The sequence below is a fragment of the Cadophora gregata genome (assembly GCF_030347475.1).
Source record: "Cadophora gregata isolate MNR1 chromosome Unknown scaffold_4, whole genome shotgun sequence".
Lineage (NCBI taxonomy): Eukaryota > Fungi > Ascomycota > Leotiomycetes > Helotiales > Ploettnerulaceae > Cadophora > Cadophora gregata.
Window position 1 is genome coordinate 2163392 of NW_026695927.1, and position 12056 is coordinate 2175447.

Here is a 12056-nt window from a genome sequence, read left to right on the forward strand (position 1 = left end):
ATTCACGCTCAGGTGATAAACAGAACCTCCGGATCATTCAACACGCAACTACTGGCATTCTGGCACTATATGTTAGCTCCTGAGGCCATTTAATACAGCTCTGACCTCACATGAAGTGAAGAATTTGAAGAACTGGTAATCACCTCTACTTTCAAGAACAAACATGTACTACTCAATTGTTTCCTTCAGGAGTTGATTCTGGTTTCGTCATGCTTTTCTCTTCAAGTTAAAATTATAGCCTCGAGGACTTCAATAGTAAGAATTAGTATCATGGTTTAAAGAGACGTTAACCGAAGGTAGACGCTTCAGAAGCAGAGAAACAACATACATTTTAGCATTTCGCGGCTGGTGACACCCTAGCTTAAGACTTCTCTTGAAGTGTACACACAATTAAATAATCAAAATGGACCTAATAGCGGCATTTCAGTATTCATAGAGAATATGCTTATTCTATTCTTGTAACTTTACCTTTGTTGAACTCTAGAAACGAGCAAGTAAAGACAAGAGGTGAGAGATAGCATACCCTATCAGGTTAGCGCGTTTGCGGGCGCTAGTCGGGACAGCTACGACAGCGTTCTAGCAGCCTTGTCTACAGATGTCCATCAGGTCCTCATAAACAAATAACTTCCCTCCACCACAACTACACTATGCCTTCAACCACTGCAGAAACGATCTCACTGGTCTCTAGGACAGTATCTGTTGCTCCGCTAGTACTTCTTTCGGTCGCCGACCACTACGGGCGCAGCGCCAAAGATTCCAAGAAGCGCGTAGTTGGCGTTCTGCTTGGACAAAATGATGGAAAGGACGTACGGGTTTCAAACAGCTTTGCTGGTATGCGCACACATGTCATATATCAAGGGGAAATCAATGCTGACGCTGGAATAAAAAGTGCCCTTTGAGGAAGACGACCGCGACCCAAGCGTCTGGTTTCTGGATCACAACTATGTCGAGTCAATGGCCGATATGTTCAAGAAGATCAATGCCAGGGAGAAGCTGGTTGGATGGTACCATTCGGGGCCAAAACTGAGAGCTTCAGATCTGGAGATCAATGAGCTATTCAAGAGATATACACCAAATCCACTGCTGGTTATCATTGATGTTCAACCAAAGGAGGCTGGCGTTCCAACAGATGCATACTTCGCAGTAGAGGAAATCAAGGATGTAGGAATACCCAGGGAGTTTCGCAGGGTAAAGCTGACAAATTCAGGATGGAACCACCACAACCAAGACTTTCGTACACACACCCTCGATCATCGAAGCTGAGGAAGCAGAGGAGATTGGTGTTGAGCATTTATTGAGAGATATCCGGGACGTGGCGGTCGGAACTCTGTCGACGAGAATCACAAATCAACTACAATCCTTGCAAGGTCTACACCTACGGTTACGAGACATTGGCCAATACCTCCAAAAAGTCCTGGACGGATCCCTTCCCGTCAATCACGCAATACTGGGCAACCTCCAAGACGTCTTCAATCTTCTACCCAACCTTTCCACACCCAAAGCCTCGTCACATATTCCTAATGGTGTCGATGCACCGGTCAAAAATAACAGCGAGCTTGCACACGCTATGAGCATCAAGACCAACGATCAACTCATGGCTATTTACCTCAGCAGTCTCATCCGTGCCATCACCGCTTTCCACGACCTGATCGAGAACAAGATCCAGAACCGTCAACAGCAAGAAGATAAGGAGGCCAAGAAGGATGAGGGCAAAGATGACAAGGAAAAGAAGGCGAATGGAGTGAATGGAGTAAATGGAGAGGCCAAGGAGGGTAAAGAGGCAGAAAAGGAGAAAGAGGACAAGGATAAAAAGAAGTGATGAATGTATGGATGATGGCGTTTAGTTCTTCTCCAAGCGGTGTTCATGGGGCATCAGAGCGGCGGGTTGGCTGGCATATTTCAAATTATGGAGATATGCCATTGTATCATAGATTCGTAGCTTGCAGACTAATAGCAGCCACGCGATTGTCCTCATACATTCAGTGGTCTTGTCTATCTTTCGCATTTGGTGATGCCATTCTAAGTATGAAAATATATGGCTAACCTGGCTAGACTGACTCTGTCACTGCCTGCTAGATCTACAGCCTGCAAAGGTTCCGATTAAAACCTTTCCTCAGCCATGCCATTTAAAGCTCCAGAAACGCCGTGCTAAACTTCCCTCTTTCTGAACCAACTATCCTTAGTAGACCTCCATACCCAGCTTTCAGCAAGCTATGCTCATCTCATATCCCATACCCAATCCCAATATAAACTCCTAGTGCAATATCAAGCTACGTCTAAGCCTCGTGGCAATCACAGTCGAACCCTAATGCTCAACCTTGAGATATTTCGCTCATTCACTCACACCCTAACCCAGCCATCTCCTCCCTCGAAACAAACCTCTCCTTAACATACGGTATCAAAACATCCCACCTCTCCCCCAAAACACAAGCAAGCAAATGCTTACAACAGGGCACTCCCCCACCTCCTGCTCCTTTCCCATCCATACTCATCCCTCCAAACTCCCACCTCTCTCCCTCATCTTCCCCATTTCTCTTTCCTCTCTCATTCGTACCAGCTCCTCCCCTCTGCTCATCAACAAGTCCAAATCCACCCACAGTGACATCCTCCCCACCGCCAGCCTCATCCTCATCTAGATCCAAATCCAATTTCCAAGCCGCTCTAGACGGATACACCGAACTCGCGGGGAAACTCGCAAACGCAAAAGCTGCACAGCTACAATTCCAGGCTTCGAGACGGACGGTGTATATATTACCGCTTGAGTTAGATGTTGAAGAAGTTGCGTCTCTGAAGCGAGATTTGGGTGGTTGGGAGGAGCGGACTTGGTAGACGGTGTTTTTTCTTCGGAGTTGTTGCTGATTTCTGGTACTAGTACTTGGTGGCAGGGGCTGCTGATGGGATTGAAAAGAAGAAGCCTGTTTAGGCAATCGCGGAGAGGAGGGTAAGTGGATGTTTGCTTGTGGTGGGAAGACCTCTCTTGCGATTCCGGTATTTTCCTTTCTTCCTTCTCCTACAGACTCAAGAGTTGGCCCACTCCCTTGACCCTGTACCTGTTCAAGGTCCTGAGCTTTGGCCCGAGTCTCATCCATGGACTCAGACGATGCCTCCACTACCCTTTCAACCAACCCTCGATCCAATAAATCCAGTGCTTGCAGCAGCATAGGCGGGGTGAAGAGCACGTGCATGGTCGATAGCAGCGCTCTGTGAGAAGATGAGAGGTTCTTGAGTGGATTGCTGGGTGGGTCATAGGGCTCGTTGACTGCTGGAGGATTTGCTGGTTGTTGTTGCGTGGTGGCTGTGAGGCTGTTGAAGAGTGATGTCAGGAGGGTGCGGGTCGTTGGGAGGGTGGACATTTTGGGGCTCAGTCTTGAGATTGGACTTCAGATTGGCAGGCAGTCTGGATTGTGAGATAGATGATGGTCATGGTCGATCAATCAATCAAGACGTGCGGGAAAACACTGTGAGTTGATTGTTAAAGCTCAGATGCTTGGTTTGTTGATGAGCAGAGACGGCAGACGAGCGCTTGCGACGGGACAGCGATGTCAAATGCCCTCGCTTAATTGGTACCCCTTTTGTGGACTTTTGGCAAGTCAACAAAGAATCTTTCCACCACTACACGAGCTTGAGTCTGTGGTAGAGCTTTGCATAGATTCAGATTGTACATTTTCATTCTACATGTTTAGATATCTGTACATTCATACCCATTCTTTGGGCTCCCTCAGGACATCCACCAGTCGCTGTTCACGACTGCCTTTTTCTGGCTCGTACATGTATCGCCAGCTAGCTGTCAAAGGCAAACTCATGAGAATACTCTCTACTCTCGCACTGGGGGTATTCAAGCCGAATGCAGTCCCTCTGTCGTGCACCAAGTTGAACTCCACATATCTTCCTCGTCGAATTTGCTGCCACTCTTTCTCCTTCTCAGTGTATGGCATGTCTTTCCGTCTGTTAATGATGGGAAGATAAGATGGTAGGAAAGCCTTCAAACAACTTTGCGCAAATTCAAATGTGTTTTCCTGGTCCTTCTCCTTCTCGTCCAGATCATCGAAGAAGATACCGCCAATACCGCGGGTTTCGTTCCTGTGCTTATTACTGAAGTATTGATCGCACCATTTCTTGAAGCGCGGGTAATAGTCCTTGTCGTGCTTGTCGCATGCTTCCTTGATCGTCTTATGGAAGTGGATTGCATCTTCGTCGAACAGGTAGCTTGGCGTCAAGTCTGTTCCGCCACCAAACCACCATGCATTCGATGTTCCATCTGGATTGGATGTCTCGAAGTATCGATAGTTGAGATGGACGGTAGGTGCCATTGGATTGACTGGGTGGAGAACCATACTCAAACCGGCCGCAAAGTATTCCAGAGAGTGGATATCCGGATCTATGGCCTTGTGATTCACACGCATCTTCTCAATCGCAGGTCGAGGAAGAGTGCCGTAAACAACACTGATATTGACACCAGCCTTCTCGAAGACATTGCCACCCTGCAGAACGCTGGATATCCCTCCTCCACCGTTCTCGCGTGTCCATGTATCGACTCGGAACTTGTTCCCATCAACCTTCTCCAGCTCGGCAACAATTATCTTCTGCTGTTCCTTTATAAAATCTTCCATACGTAGACGCATAGGTGAGTTCTTAGTTACACCAGACTCACGTTTCGTAAGGGCATCTCGTTCAGCGATTGAGGGGAGATCCAGCTTTTGAGGTTCTTCTGTAGCCTATATATCTTGAGCTTAGGTTCTGTCTGAAGCTTGGTGGGGTAGTACCATTGAATGGATCAGAGCTCCGATGAACACGATGCCAACAGCAATTCTGGTTTTCGGGAACAACACTCCTTTCGGGCGCTCTGAAACTCGCCGATTAGGAGGCTTAGGAGAGTCTGCAAAAGATCTGCGGCTTCGTATATGCTGAGAGAACTGAGGACGCAGCCTGGGTACGGTCCTCGCAAATCCCATACATGGCTGCCGGATGGTGGACGCCATTATGTAGAAAAGCTGCAGCCAGCAGCAGTAACGAGAAGGTTTATCGTACAGCAGACATGAGACCACAATCGAGGAATTACCCGATCGAAGTGGGCGGAAGAAGAGGAAGCAGGCAAGAAAAGGAGAGTGGTGGCACGGTTATGACCTCGATTGAGTTGATATGGAAGAAGCCATCGCACCATTTATCTGCAGGGTTGAGGATTGATCCGCACCTCGGACGACGCGAGCTGCTTGCCAAGATCAGACGGATGACCCGCCAGATCTGTTCCATTGGCTCTCGAGGTCTGCTTTGGACTTACATAAGCTCAGGAGCTGAAAACAGCCAATCAAAGAATGGCCATCACTAAGTGGCAGGAACAGGAACAAAGTGACGGATGCGGAAGGAATAACAATGAAATGAAATCAAGCGTCATATGGAGCATTTACTTTGCAGCAGCTGATTCACCTCTACAATTAGTGATCACGGCGTAGAATCATCACCGAAAACACCCGCCACCTTCTGAGACCAGATTTGAAATACCATCACGTGCAAGACCAGCTGACTCACTATCTTAGCACTTCACACCGCCCGCTATCGTTAGGTGTTTAGGCTGCCCTCCATGCTGTAAGCACCTCGACCTTCCCTCCCATAAAGCAACCCCGCGACCCAACCTCCTACAGCAAGAACACCACAACACCACGCAAGCAAACCAAGTACAAATATTCAAATCAGACACCATGAGATCCAAGTTTAAGGACGAGCACCCCTTCGAGAAGAGAAAGGCCGAGGCTGAGCGTATCGTGAGTTCCCCTCCTTCATCCAGCCTCCTCCGCGACGACGCGCAATATAGCTAACATCTGTCTCTCTCCAGCGCCAAAAGTACTCCGACCGTATTCCAGTCATCTGCGAGAAGGTCGAGAAGTCAGATATCGCGACGATCGACAAGAAGAAGTACCTCGTTCCCGCCGACCTCACAGTCGGTCAGTTCGTCTACGTAATCCGCAAGCGCATCAAGCTCTCCCCCGAGAAGGCCATCTTCATCTTCGTCGATGAGGTCCTGCCACCTACCGCCGCGCTCATGAGCAGCATCTACGAGGAGCACAAGGACGAGGACGGGTATGTTGCCTCTCATTCATCATATCATTCTACATCACATCATAGCTCTTATCGAGAAGTGGGGCCGGCGGGTTTAGATACACAGCCTTGTGCCCTTCTCGAAAGCACAGAATCAAAACACTCGAAACTGTCCAAGAATCACAAGCTAACCAAACATTCCACAGTTTCCTGTACATCTCATACTCGGGCGAGAATACCTTCGGCGAGTTTGCTTCCGCTTAAGTCCACCACGCCGCCTTCGACCTCTTTCCATACTTCCTAGCATGCTTTACTCGGTATTCTCTCTTCGGCGTTCTTGCGGGACTCAACGGCGGCGAAATGTAACGACGGTTAGGATGGGTCAGGCCAGCTTCCTTCTTTGACCTCTCACGCCTACCACCTCTTGTGCAACATGAACGAAACCCAAATTCTCAAATGGCAGTTTTTACCTTCCTTTATTCCCTTTCGGCAGACTCAGAGATGATCAGTAATGGTCTCCAAGACGAATGATTGCTGGTTTCGTGGATGGGGGACTAGATGCGAGAGACACGGTGTGATGAGTCGTCTAGGCTGGTCAAGGAATGCTTGGTCGACTGCTTTCCATCTCCTTGGGCTTGGGAATAGGTACAATACGTTGCTTTCTGCCATGTCTGTGATGTCTGAGTACACGTTTTGATTGTGAGATGTGACAGTTCCTCCAGTTTGCGCTTGGCCAGCAAGTGCTGGCCTGGAAGCACGAGCTTCTATCAGATTTATATGCCTGAATGTGGATATTGAACACACAGAGCTAGCCAGCCACCTATATTGCACAGCGCAAAGTTTATCAAATATGTCAATGAGTCGCTGCGATCACCCAAAGTTTGACTATTTTACAACCTTCGTACGAAGTACATCTGGCAGTATTTAAAGCGTATATCAAGCTAAGACAGTAACGTTCTCAATACAACATTGCTAAAGCATTCGGCCATTCTCATCTACGTCGTGTTGGTTCTCCAGCTTGCGTAGTTATGTGTGGTTGGAATGCTTCTTAACGAAATCCCACATTGCTTGAGGTAGATGAGCTGTGAGGTAGAGAACTGGGAGTGATGAAGTACATAGCTCAGTAAAATGCACAGAAGATCTATCAAAGCAATAGATCCTTTATAAACAGTGACGGCTTTTCCGATAGTACTTGGTAATTCTCTTATTCAAGCAACTACAAATAACCTCCCGTACCTAAATCAAAGTCTGAGTTCAAACTATTTATGTGCAACTAACCAAACACACAATAACAAATGACTTTGAATTTGAATTTGAAAGCACAATTAGCACTTCCACCAGCTCGAGAATGAATTTCCATTGCTTTGCAACCCGTACTCTAAGCTCAAGTCGATAAACAAATAAGAGACGAGGCAATAATCTTTTCATCTCGTAGAGCCAACAATTCATTTTGCGAGCTGCAATTTCGAAGTCTGTCCACTCCCCATCCACATCTCATACTCATATCATACTCATACAGTACAGGCCTCAAACCGCTTCTGCTCTGAGACTGACCACCAACCCAACTCCAGACAGCCATGGCTAAATGCCAGGATCCCAAACGCCAATATATATGCTCCGCTTCTAGGCTCCATCCATCATAGAGAAGTTTCCCGTTCCCGCCTCTTCATCTGATTTCACAGTATCTCTTTCCCCCCTTCCCCTCCCTCCCCTCCAAATCCTACTCTTCCCTTTCAGATCCTCCATACTCACCCGCAATGTCCTTTACAATTCTTCCCCTTCCTCTTCCCCATCCCCGTCTCTCCCAATACTCATTCCCCTTCCCCTTCCCTTCCCATTCCAATTTTTATCCCCCTCCCCTACATTTCATCCTACCTCCCTACCTCCCTACCACCCTACTTTCCCTCACCCACCCCCTCCCCCTCACCCTCCTTCCTCCCCCCTCTCCAACCCCCCAACCCAATCCTCCTCAACGCACTCTCAGCAGTCTCCGCCGTACTCCTCCCTGCCTCCTTCTCCTCCCTATTGATCCGCGTAACAGCCGCCCCGACACCGATGAAGATCGCGAAGAGGGGGTCGCCGAGGCGGGAGATGAGGTGGATGGGTGCTTGCGAGGGGAGGGGTGGCATTTTTTTAATTCTTTTTTGCGGATTTTGCTTTGGGTTCGTTGGGTTGGCTTGGAGGTGGGAGTCCGCAGTAGGTAGAGTTGTCCTGGGATTGAGGTTGGCGTTGAGGTTGGAGATGTAGAGAGCTAAGGTAGCTCTTTATATGTGTGTATTGCTTTGCCTTGCTTTCGGTTGGATTGTGTAGATTGATTGTATATTAAATTCGTGCTTTCGATTTGAGACCGGGCCTTCCAGAGCTTTTGTTGAGGTAGTGAGAGGTGGAGTGGAGTGGAGCTGTCTTGAAGAGAAGAAGAAATAGAAGAAGAAGCTCGGGATGGCGGGCCGCATGCATGCATGAGGTTCTGCGGCTGCTCCCGTTGTGATTTTCCACCTTTGGACGATCCACTGCTTGAAAACCAATCGGGTGCCGGGCCAAGATGTAGTCCACCTCGATTGACGAGCCTATCGTTCTGCCTTGTGCTGCTGGTGTTTTTACCTAATGGATACTCATACTTCTTTGATCCGCTTAAGTAGGCAATCTATTTTGGACTTTGTGCTATGGTGAAGGAAACATCAATCGACTATCTCAAGATGATCATGATACAAATTTTTGCTCACCTCAGAATCTGTCAATAATATCACATACATTTGGTCACCCATTTTCATGAGTCGAGTTGTCTTTTCGCATTCCCATCCCTCATCACTGTCTACTAACGAAACATCGTGTCTATATACACATAAAAAAGAAAATAGGCATGTCCTTCCAACACCACAAAGATCCACGCCATTTGTATTAGTCTATCATCTTTCTTCCTCACGTTCTTTCCATTCCCATCCTTCCCTTGCCTTCTCGTCTTTCATAACAACAAGCACGAGCCAGATAAACGCCACGCCTTAATTGTGATTTCTTGTGACCAACTAACCAAAATCCGCTTTTTATACACTCTTATTTAGATCTTATCTAAACTCAGCTGGGAAGATGAATTTCCAGTTACTGGTAGAGGGATATCTATTTCTTGGAAAGTGCAATGTCGAATGCTGGGATGAGCGTTTGTGCGAGCCAGAAGGAGAAGACGAGTTTGGGGCCGGTCATGAGGAGCTGTAGATTTCGTGTCAGTTCAGATTTAATTCTTGGTCAAGCTTCAAGCTTTCAAGCTCCCAATTTTAGTACATGGAGGAATGAGAAAACATACCTTAGGAACCAATCCCTTGAAGAAACTAGAAACACCCTCATTCTTCATCATACTGCTGACAATCTTGAAACCGCTCTCGGGGTTCTCAAAGTTGCGGTTCTGGATACGGGTCTTAATAACATCAAGAGGAGCAGAGACCAGGAGGGAAGCAGAGGCACCGGCAATGGATGCGACGAAGTTTTGGAGCCAAGATGCCTTGTTGTAGTCTTCGAGGCCGTAAAGGTAACCTTTGGTGAATGCGGATCCTCCGAAGAGCTGTCAGAGTATTAGTGATTGGGTTGATTGTGGAGAACCTATGAGCACCTACAGCGAATGATCCAGGAGCGTTTCGTGCAGCAGTCCATCCCCATCCTCGGTACAATCCGAATCCCTCATCACGAACAATTCTCACTACACCTCTTCCACGGAAAGCCTCTGGGTTTGTTTGGCGCTTAATCTTTAGGACGTCGAGAGGGAGGAGAACGATCTCTCCAATTCCGATGATACTGTGTTTAAATCAGCCCATGGACATAGATAATAGACTCTGAGCAGTGCAGTAAGTTAAATGAAACATACCTTCCAGCAAAAGAAGACATCATAGCCTTTCCAGTCTTCTCACCAAATGTACGATCGAATGTCGTGCCGTGGTTCTTCGCTAGGTAATCGCGGACGAATGGTTGACCTCCATACTTGTATACTCTTTGCAGAACCTGTACAGCAAAGGGTTAGCCTGGGTTACTCCTCCGTCTCCATTCAGTTGTCTCTCATCCTGCTTGAAACTTCTCTAAGTCCTCAATCCCCAACTTCTGTCCACCGCCCAACATGATATCATACTCCCCAAGTTCTACTCATCCTCCCAAATCTCTATCTCAAGGCAATATCCCCTCAATGAATTATGAAAACCCAGCACATACCTTATAACCAGCCGCATATCCCAACCCCGGAAACAAGCTAAAGAACTTCTTTCCCGCCGACGCCGTGGCCTTCTCCTTGAAGATAACCGTATTCAACTGCTTGATTCCGACAATCTGTTCAATCCACAGTATTAGCCAATATTCCAACTCGTTTCGCCCTTCGGAGCCCAGATCAAAACCCAGATAGTGTTCAAGCGGAGTCCGAACACGATGTGCTGTGTGTATATTGACTCGGGACAGGACTCGGGGCAGGAATAACTCGAAATATATCGACGTACCTTGCCATGGTTGCTCATCAAACGCTTCGCAATGGTATCAACCTATCCCAGATTCTCGTCAGACATATATTCTTCATCTCCCTCCCCTTCTCTTCCCATCCCATATCAGAATCCATCCTTCCCCTCACTCCAAAACCTTATCTCCCATCCCTCACACATGCCCTTCTCCTCTCCTGTCCTTCCTCATGTAAGTCGTAGCAAACATACCGGATGAAAAACAGCCAACTCAGCAATACCAGCCGATCCTACCATCCAATCCGTCAGTATGTCCTTTTGTTTGTTCCACCGGAAAAGTTAGAAGCATACCAGAACCCAATAACCTCGCAACCGTCGACTCCCTCTTGAAATCCTTCGACGCCGACCCCGGGCTCGCGATAATGGGAGACATCTTGCTCTGTATATTGTAGTGTAATGTAATTCTTCCCTTTCTTTCCTTGCCTTCTGCTACAATGTAATCCGTTGAGTTGCAGATCAGGTCAAATGGCGCAATCCCAACCTAATCAATCAATCAATCAATCAATCGAATGCCTTCTCCAACAGAAAACGATAGATCGCCGAGTCAAGTCGAGTGAAAGAGCGTACGAGGGAGGAGTAGAAGCGTCGAGGGAATAATGGGGTAGAAAAAAAGTCGAGATAGAAATTCTTTGCAAAAGCACGCACGCACGCACAAGCTGCATGGAACAACGGACTTCGATAAACTTGACTGCACTGCACTGCGCTGCACCAAAACTTTTTTTTGGTCCCGTTTGTCAGGGGATTGGAGTGGATGGGCGGTGGAGCTAGGATCATCTTGTGGCCGGTGCGAGGGCCGAGTGCGGACAAACCACAGGCTATGTGAAGGACCCCGGATTTTCGCTTTTCCTCTTGCTCCTTCATCTGAGTTGTGAAGACCACAAGGCTGGCTGTATTTATTCATTTGTTTATTTGGCTTGCTTATAGAGGGCAATGAAGAGTGTTTTTTATACTCAGGCATTGGAGATTTGCATAATTCAGTTTAGATCCCAGATGCGTGCTGGGATTTGACTCGTGGGCACCCGGGGGATAGTATTTATTGACCGTGGCTGATTGGTGCCAGTTTGGAGCTGTACTTGTTCATATTGAATAGCAAGTGGATGTTGCAAGTTTCTCATCAGGAAAGTACGAACATATATGATATGTCACAGACTCAATCGAGTCATATCAAGTCAAGTGGTCTATTGACAAATTTCCATTCTGTTACTTGTGATATCTCCCTCCACTCCCCTCCATCCCAGAGAAAATATGATACAGGACACAAGAATCACAGCATCTCATGTCCTTCCTTCCCTCCCTCCTCCAAAATTCCAAACACAAAGGAGAAAAGCAGAGCAAAAGAAAAAAATTCATCAAGAGTGCCAAGTCCAATTTCCATAGTCGCTCCCAGTGTCAGCGAGCAAACAAGTAGCCCTGTTGCGCTGTCCATTCTTCTGTTTTTGAGTTCACGTGAGTGTGCCAAGTTTCTATTCCATCCCATTCCAACCGATTCATATCCCTTCGAAAAGCAGAAGCCAAAGTTGCAAGATATTGTCACAGGCG

The 12056-nt window shown here is 47.4% G+C and overlaps 5 protein-coding genes across 5 annotated transcripts; 2 read left to right on the top strand and 3 right to left on the bottom strand.

Annotated features, from left to right (window-relative positions):
* Window positions 1–443: 443 nt before the first annotated feature.
* On the top strand, window positions 444–1984 carry RPN8 (proteasome regulatory particle subunit). Its single transcript, XM_058504017.1, has 2 exons — window positions 444–1161; window positions 1208–1984. The coding sequence occupies exons 1-2, from the start codon at window positions 955–957 to the stop codon at window positions 1817–1819; spliced, it is 819 nt and encodes a 272-aa protein (XP_058360730.1). The 5' UTR covers window positions 444–954; the 3' UTR covers window positions 1820–1984.
* A 352-nt stretch (window positions 1985–2336) lies between these two features.
* On the bottom strand, window positions 2337–3353 carry ONS95_010427 (uncharacterized protein; the record flags this gene model as incomplete). The annotated part of the gene is made up of 1 exon (XM_058504018.1): window positions 2337–3353. The coding sequence occupies one exon, from the start codon at window positions 3351–3353 to the stop codon at window positions 2337–2339; it is 1017 nt and encodes a 338-aa protein (XP_058360731.1).
* Window positions 3354–3673: 320 nt separating this feature from the next.
* On the bottom strand, window positions 3674–5153 carry HEM13 (Coproporphyrinogen-III oxidase). Its single transcript, XM_058504019.1, has 2 exons — window positions 4764–5153; window positions 3674–4715 (listed from the first exon to the last, which is right to left on the bottom strand). Exons 1-2 carry the CDS (start codon window positions 4977–4979, stop codon window positions 3696–3698), a joined length of 1236 nt encoding a protein of 411 aa, XP_058360732.1. The 5' UTR covers window positions 4980–5153; the 3' UTR covers window positions 3674–3695.
* Window positions 5154–5696: 543 nt separating this feature from the next.
* ATG8 (ubiquitin-like protein atg8) lies at window positions 5697–6297 on the top strand (the record flags this gene model as incomplete). Its single annotated transcript, XM_058504020.1, has 3 exons — window positions 5697–5759; window positions 5831–6075; window positions 6240–6297. The coding sequence occupies 3 exons, from the start codon at window positions 5697–5699 to the stop codon at window positions 6295–6297; spliced, it is 366 nt and encodes a 121-aa protein (XP_058360733.1).
* A 2347-nt stretch (window positions 6298–8644) lies between these two features.
* Window positions 8645–11211, bottom strand: GGC1 (Mitochondrial GTP/GDP carrier protein 1). The gene is made up of 8 exons (XM_058504021.1): window positions 10809–11211; window positions 10710–10747; window positions 10503–10544; window positions 10225–10338; window positions 9887–10020; window positions 9639–9816; window positions 9332–9586; window positions 8645–9237 (listed from the first exon to the last, which is right to left on the bottom strand). The coding sequence occupies exons 1-8, from the start codon at window positions 10888–10890 to the stop codon at window positions 9148–9150; spliced, it is 933 nt and encodes a 310-aa protein (XP_058360734.1). The 5' UTR covers window positions 10891–11211; the 3' UTR covers window positions 8645–9147.
* Between the last annotated feature and the right edge of the window lie 845 nt (window positions 11212–12056).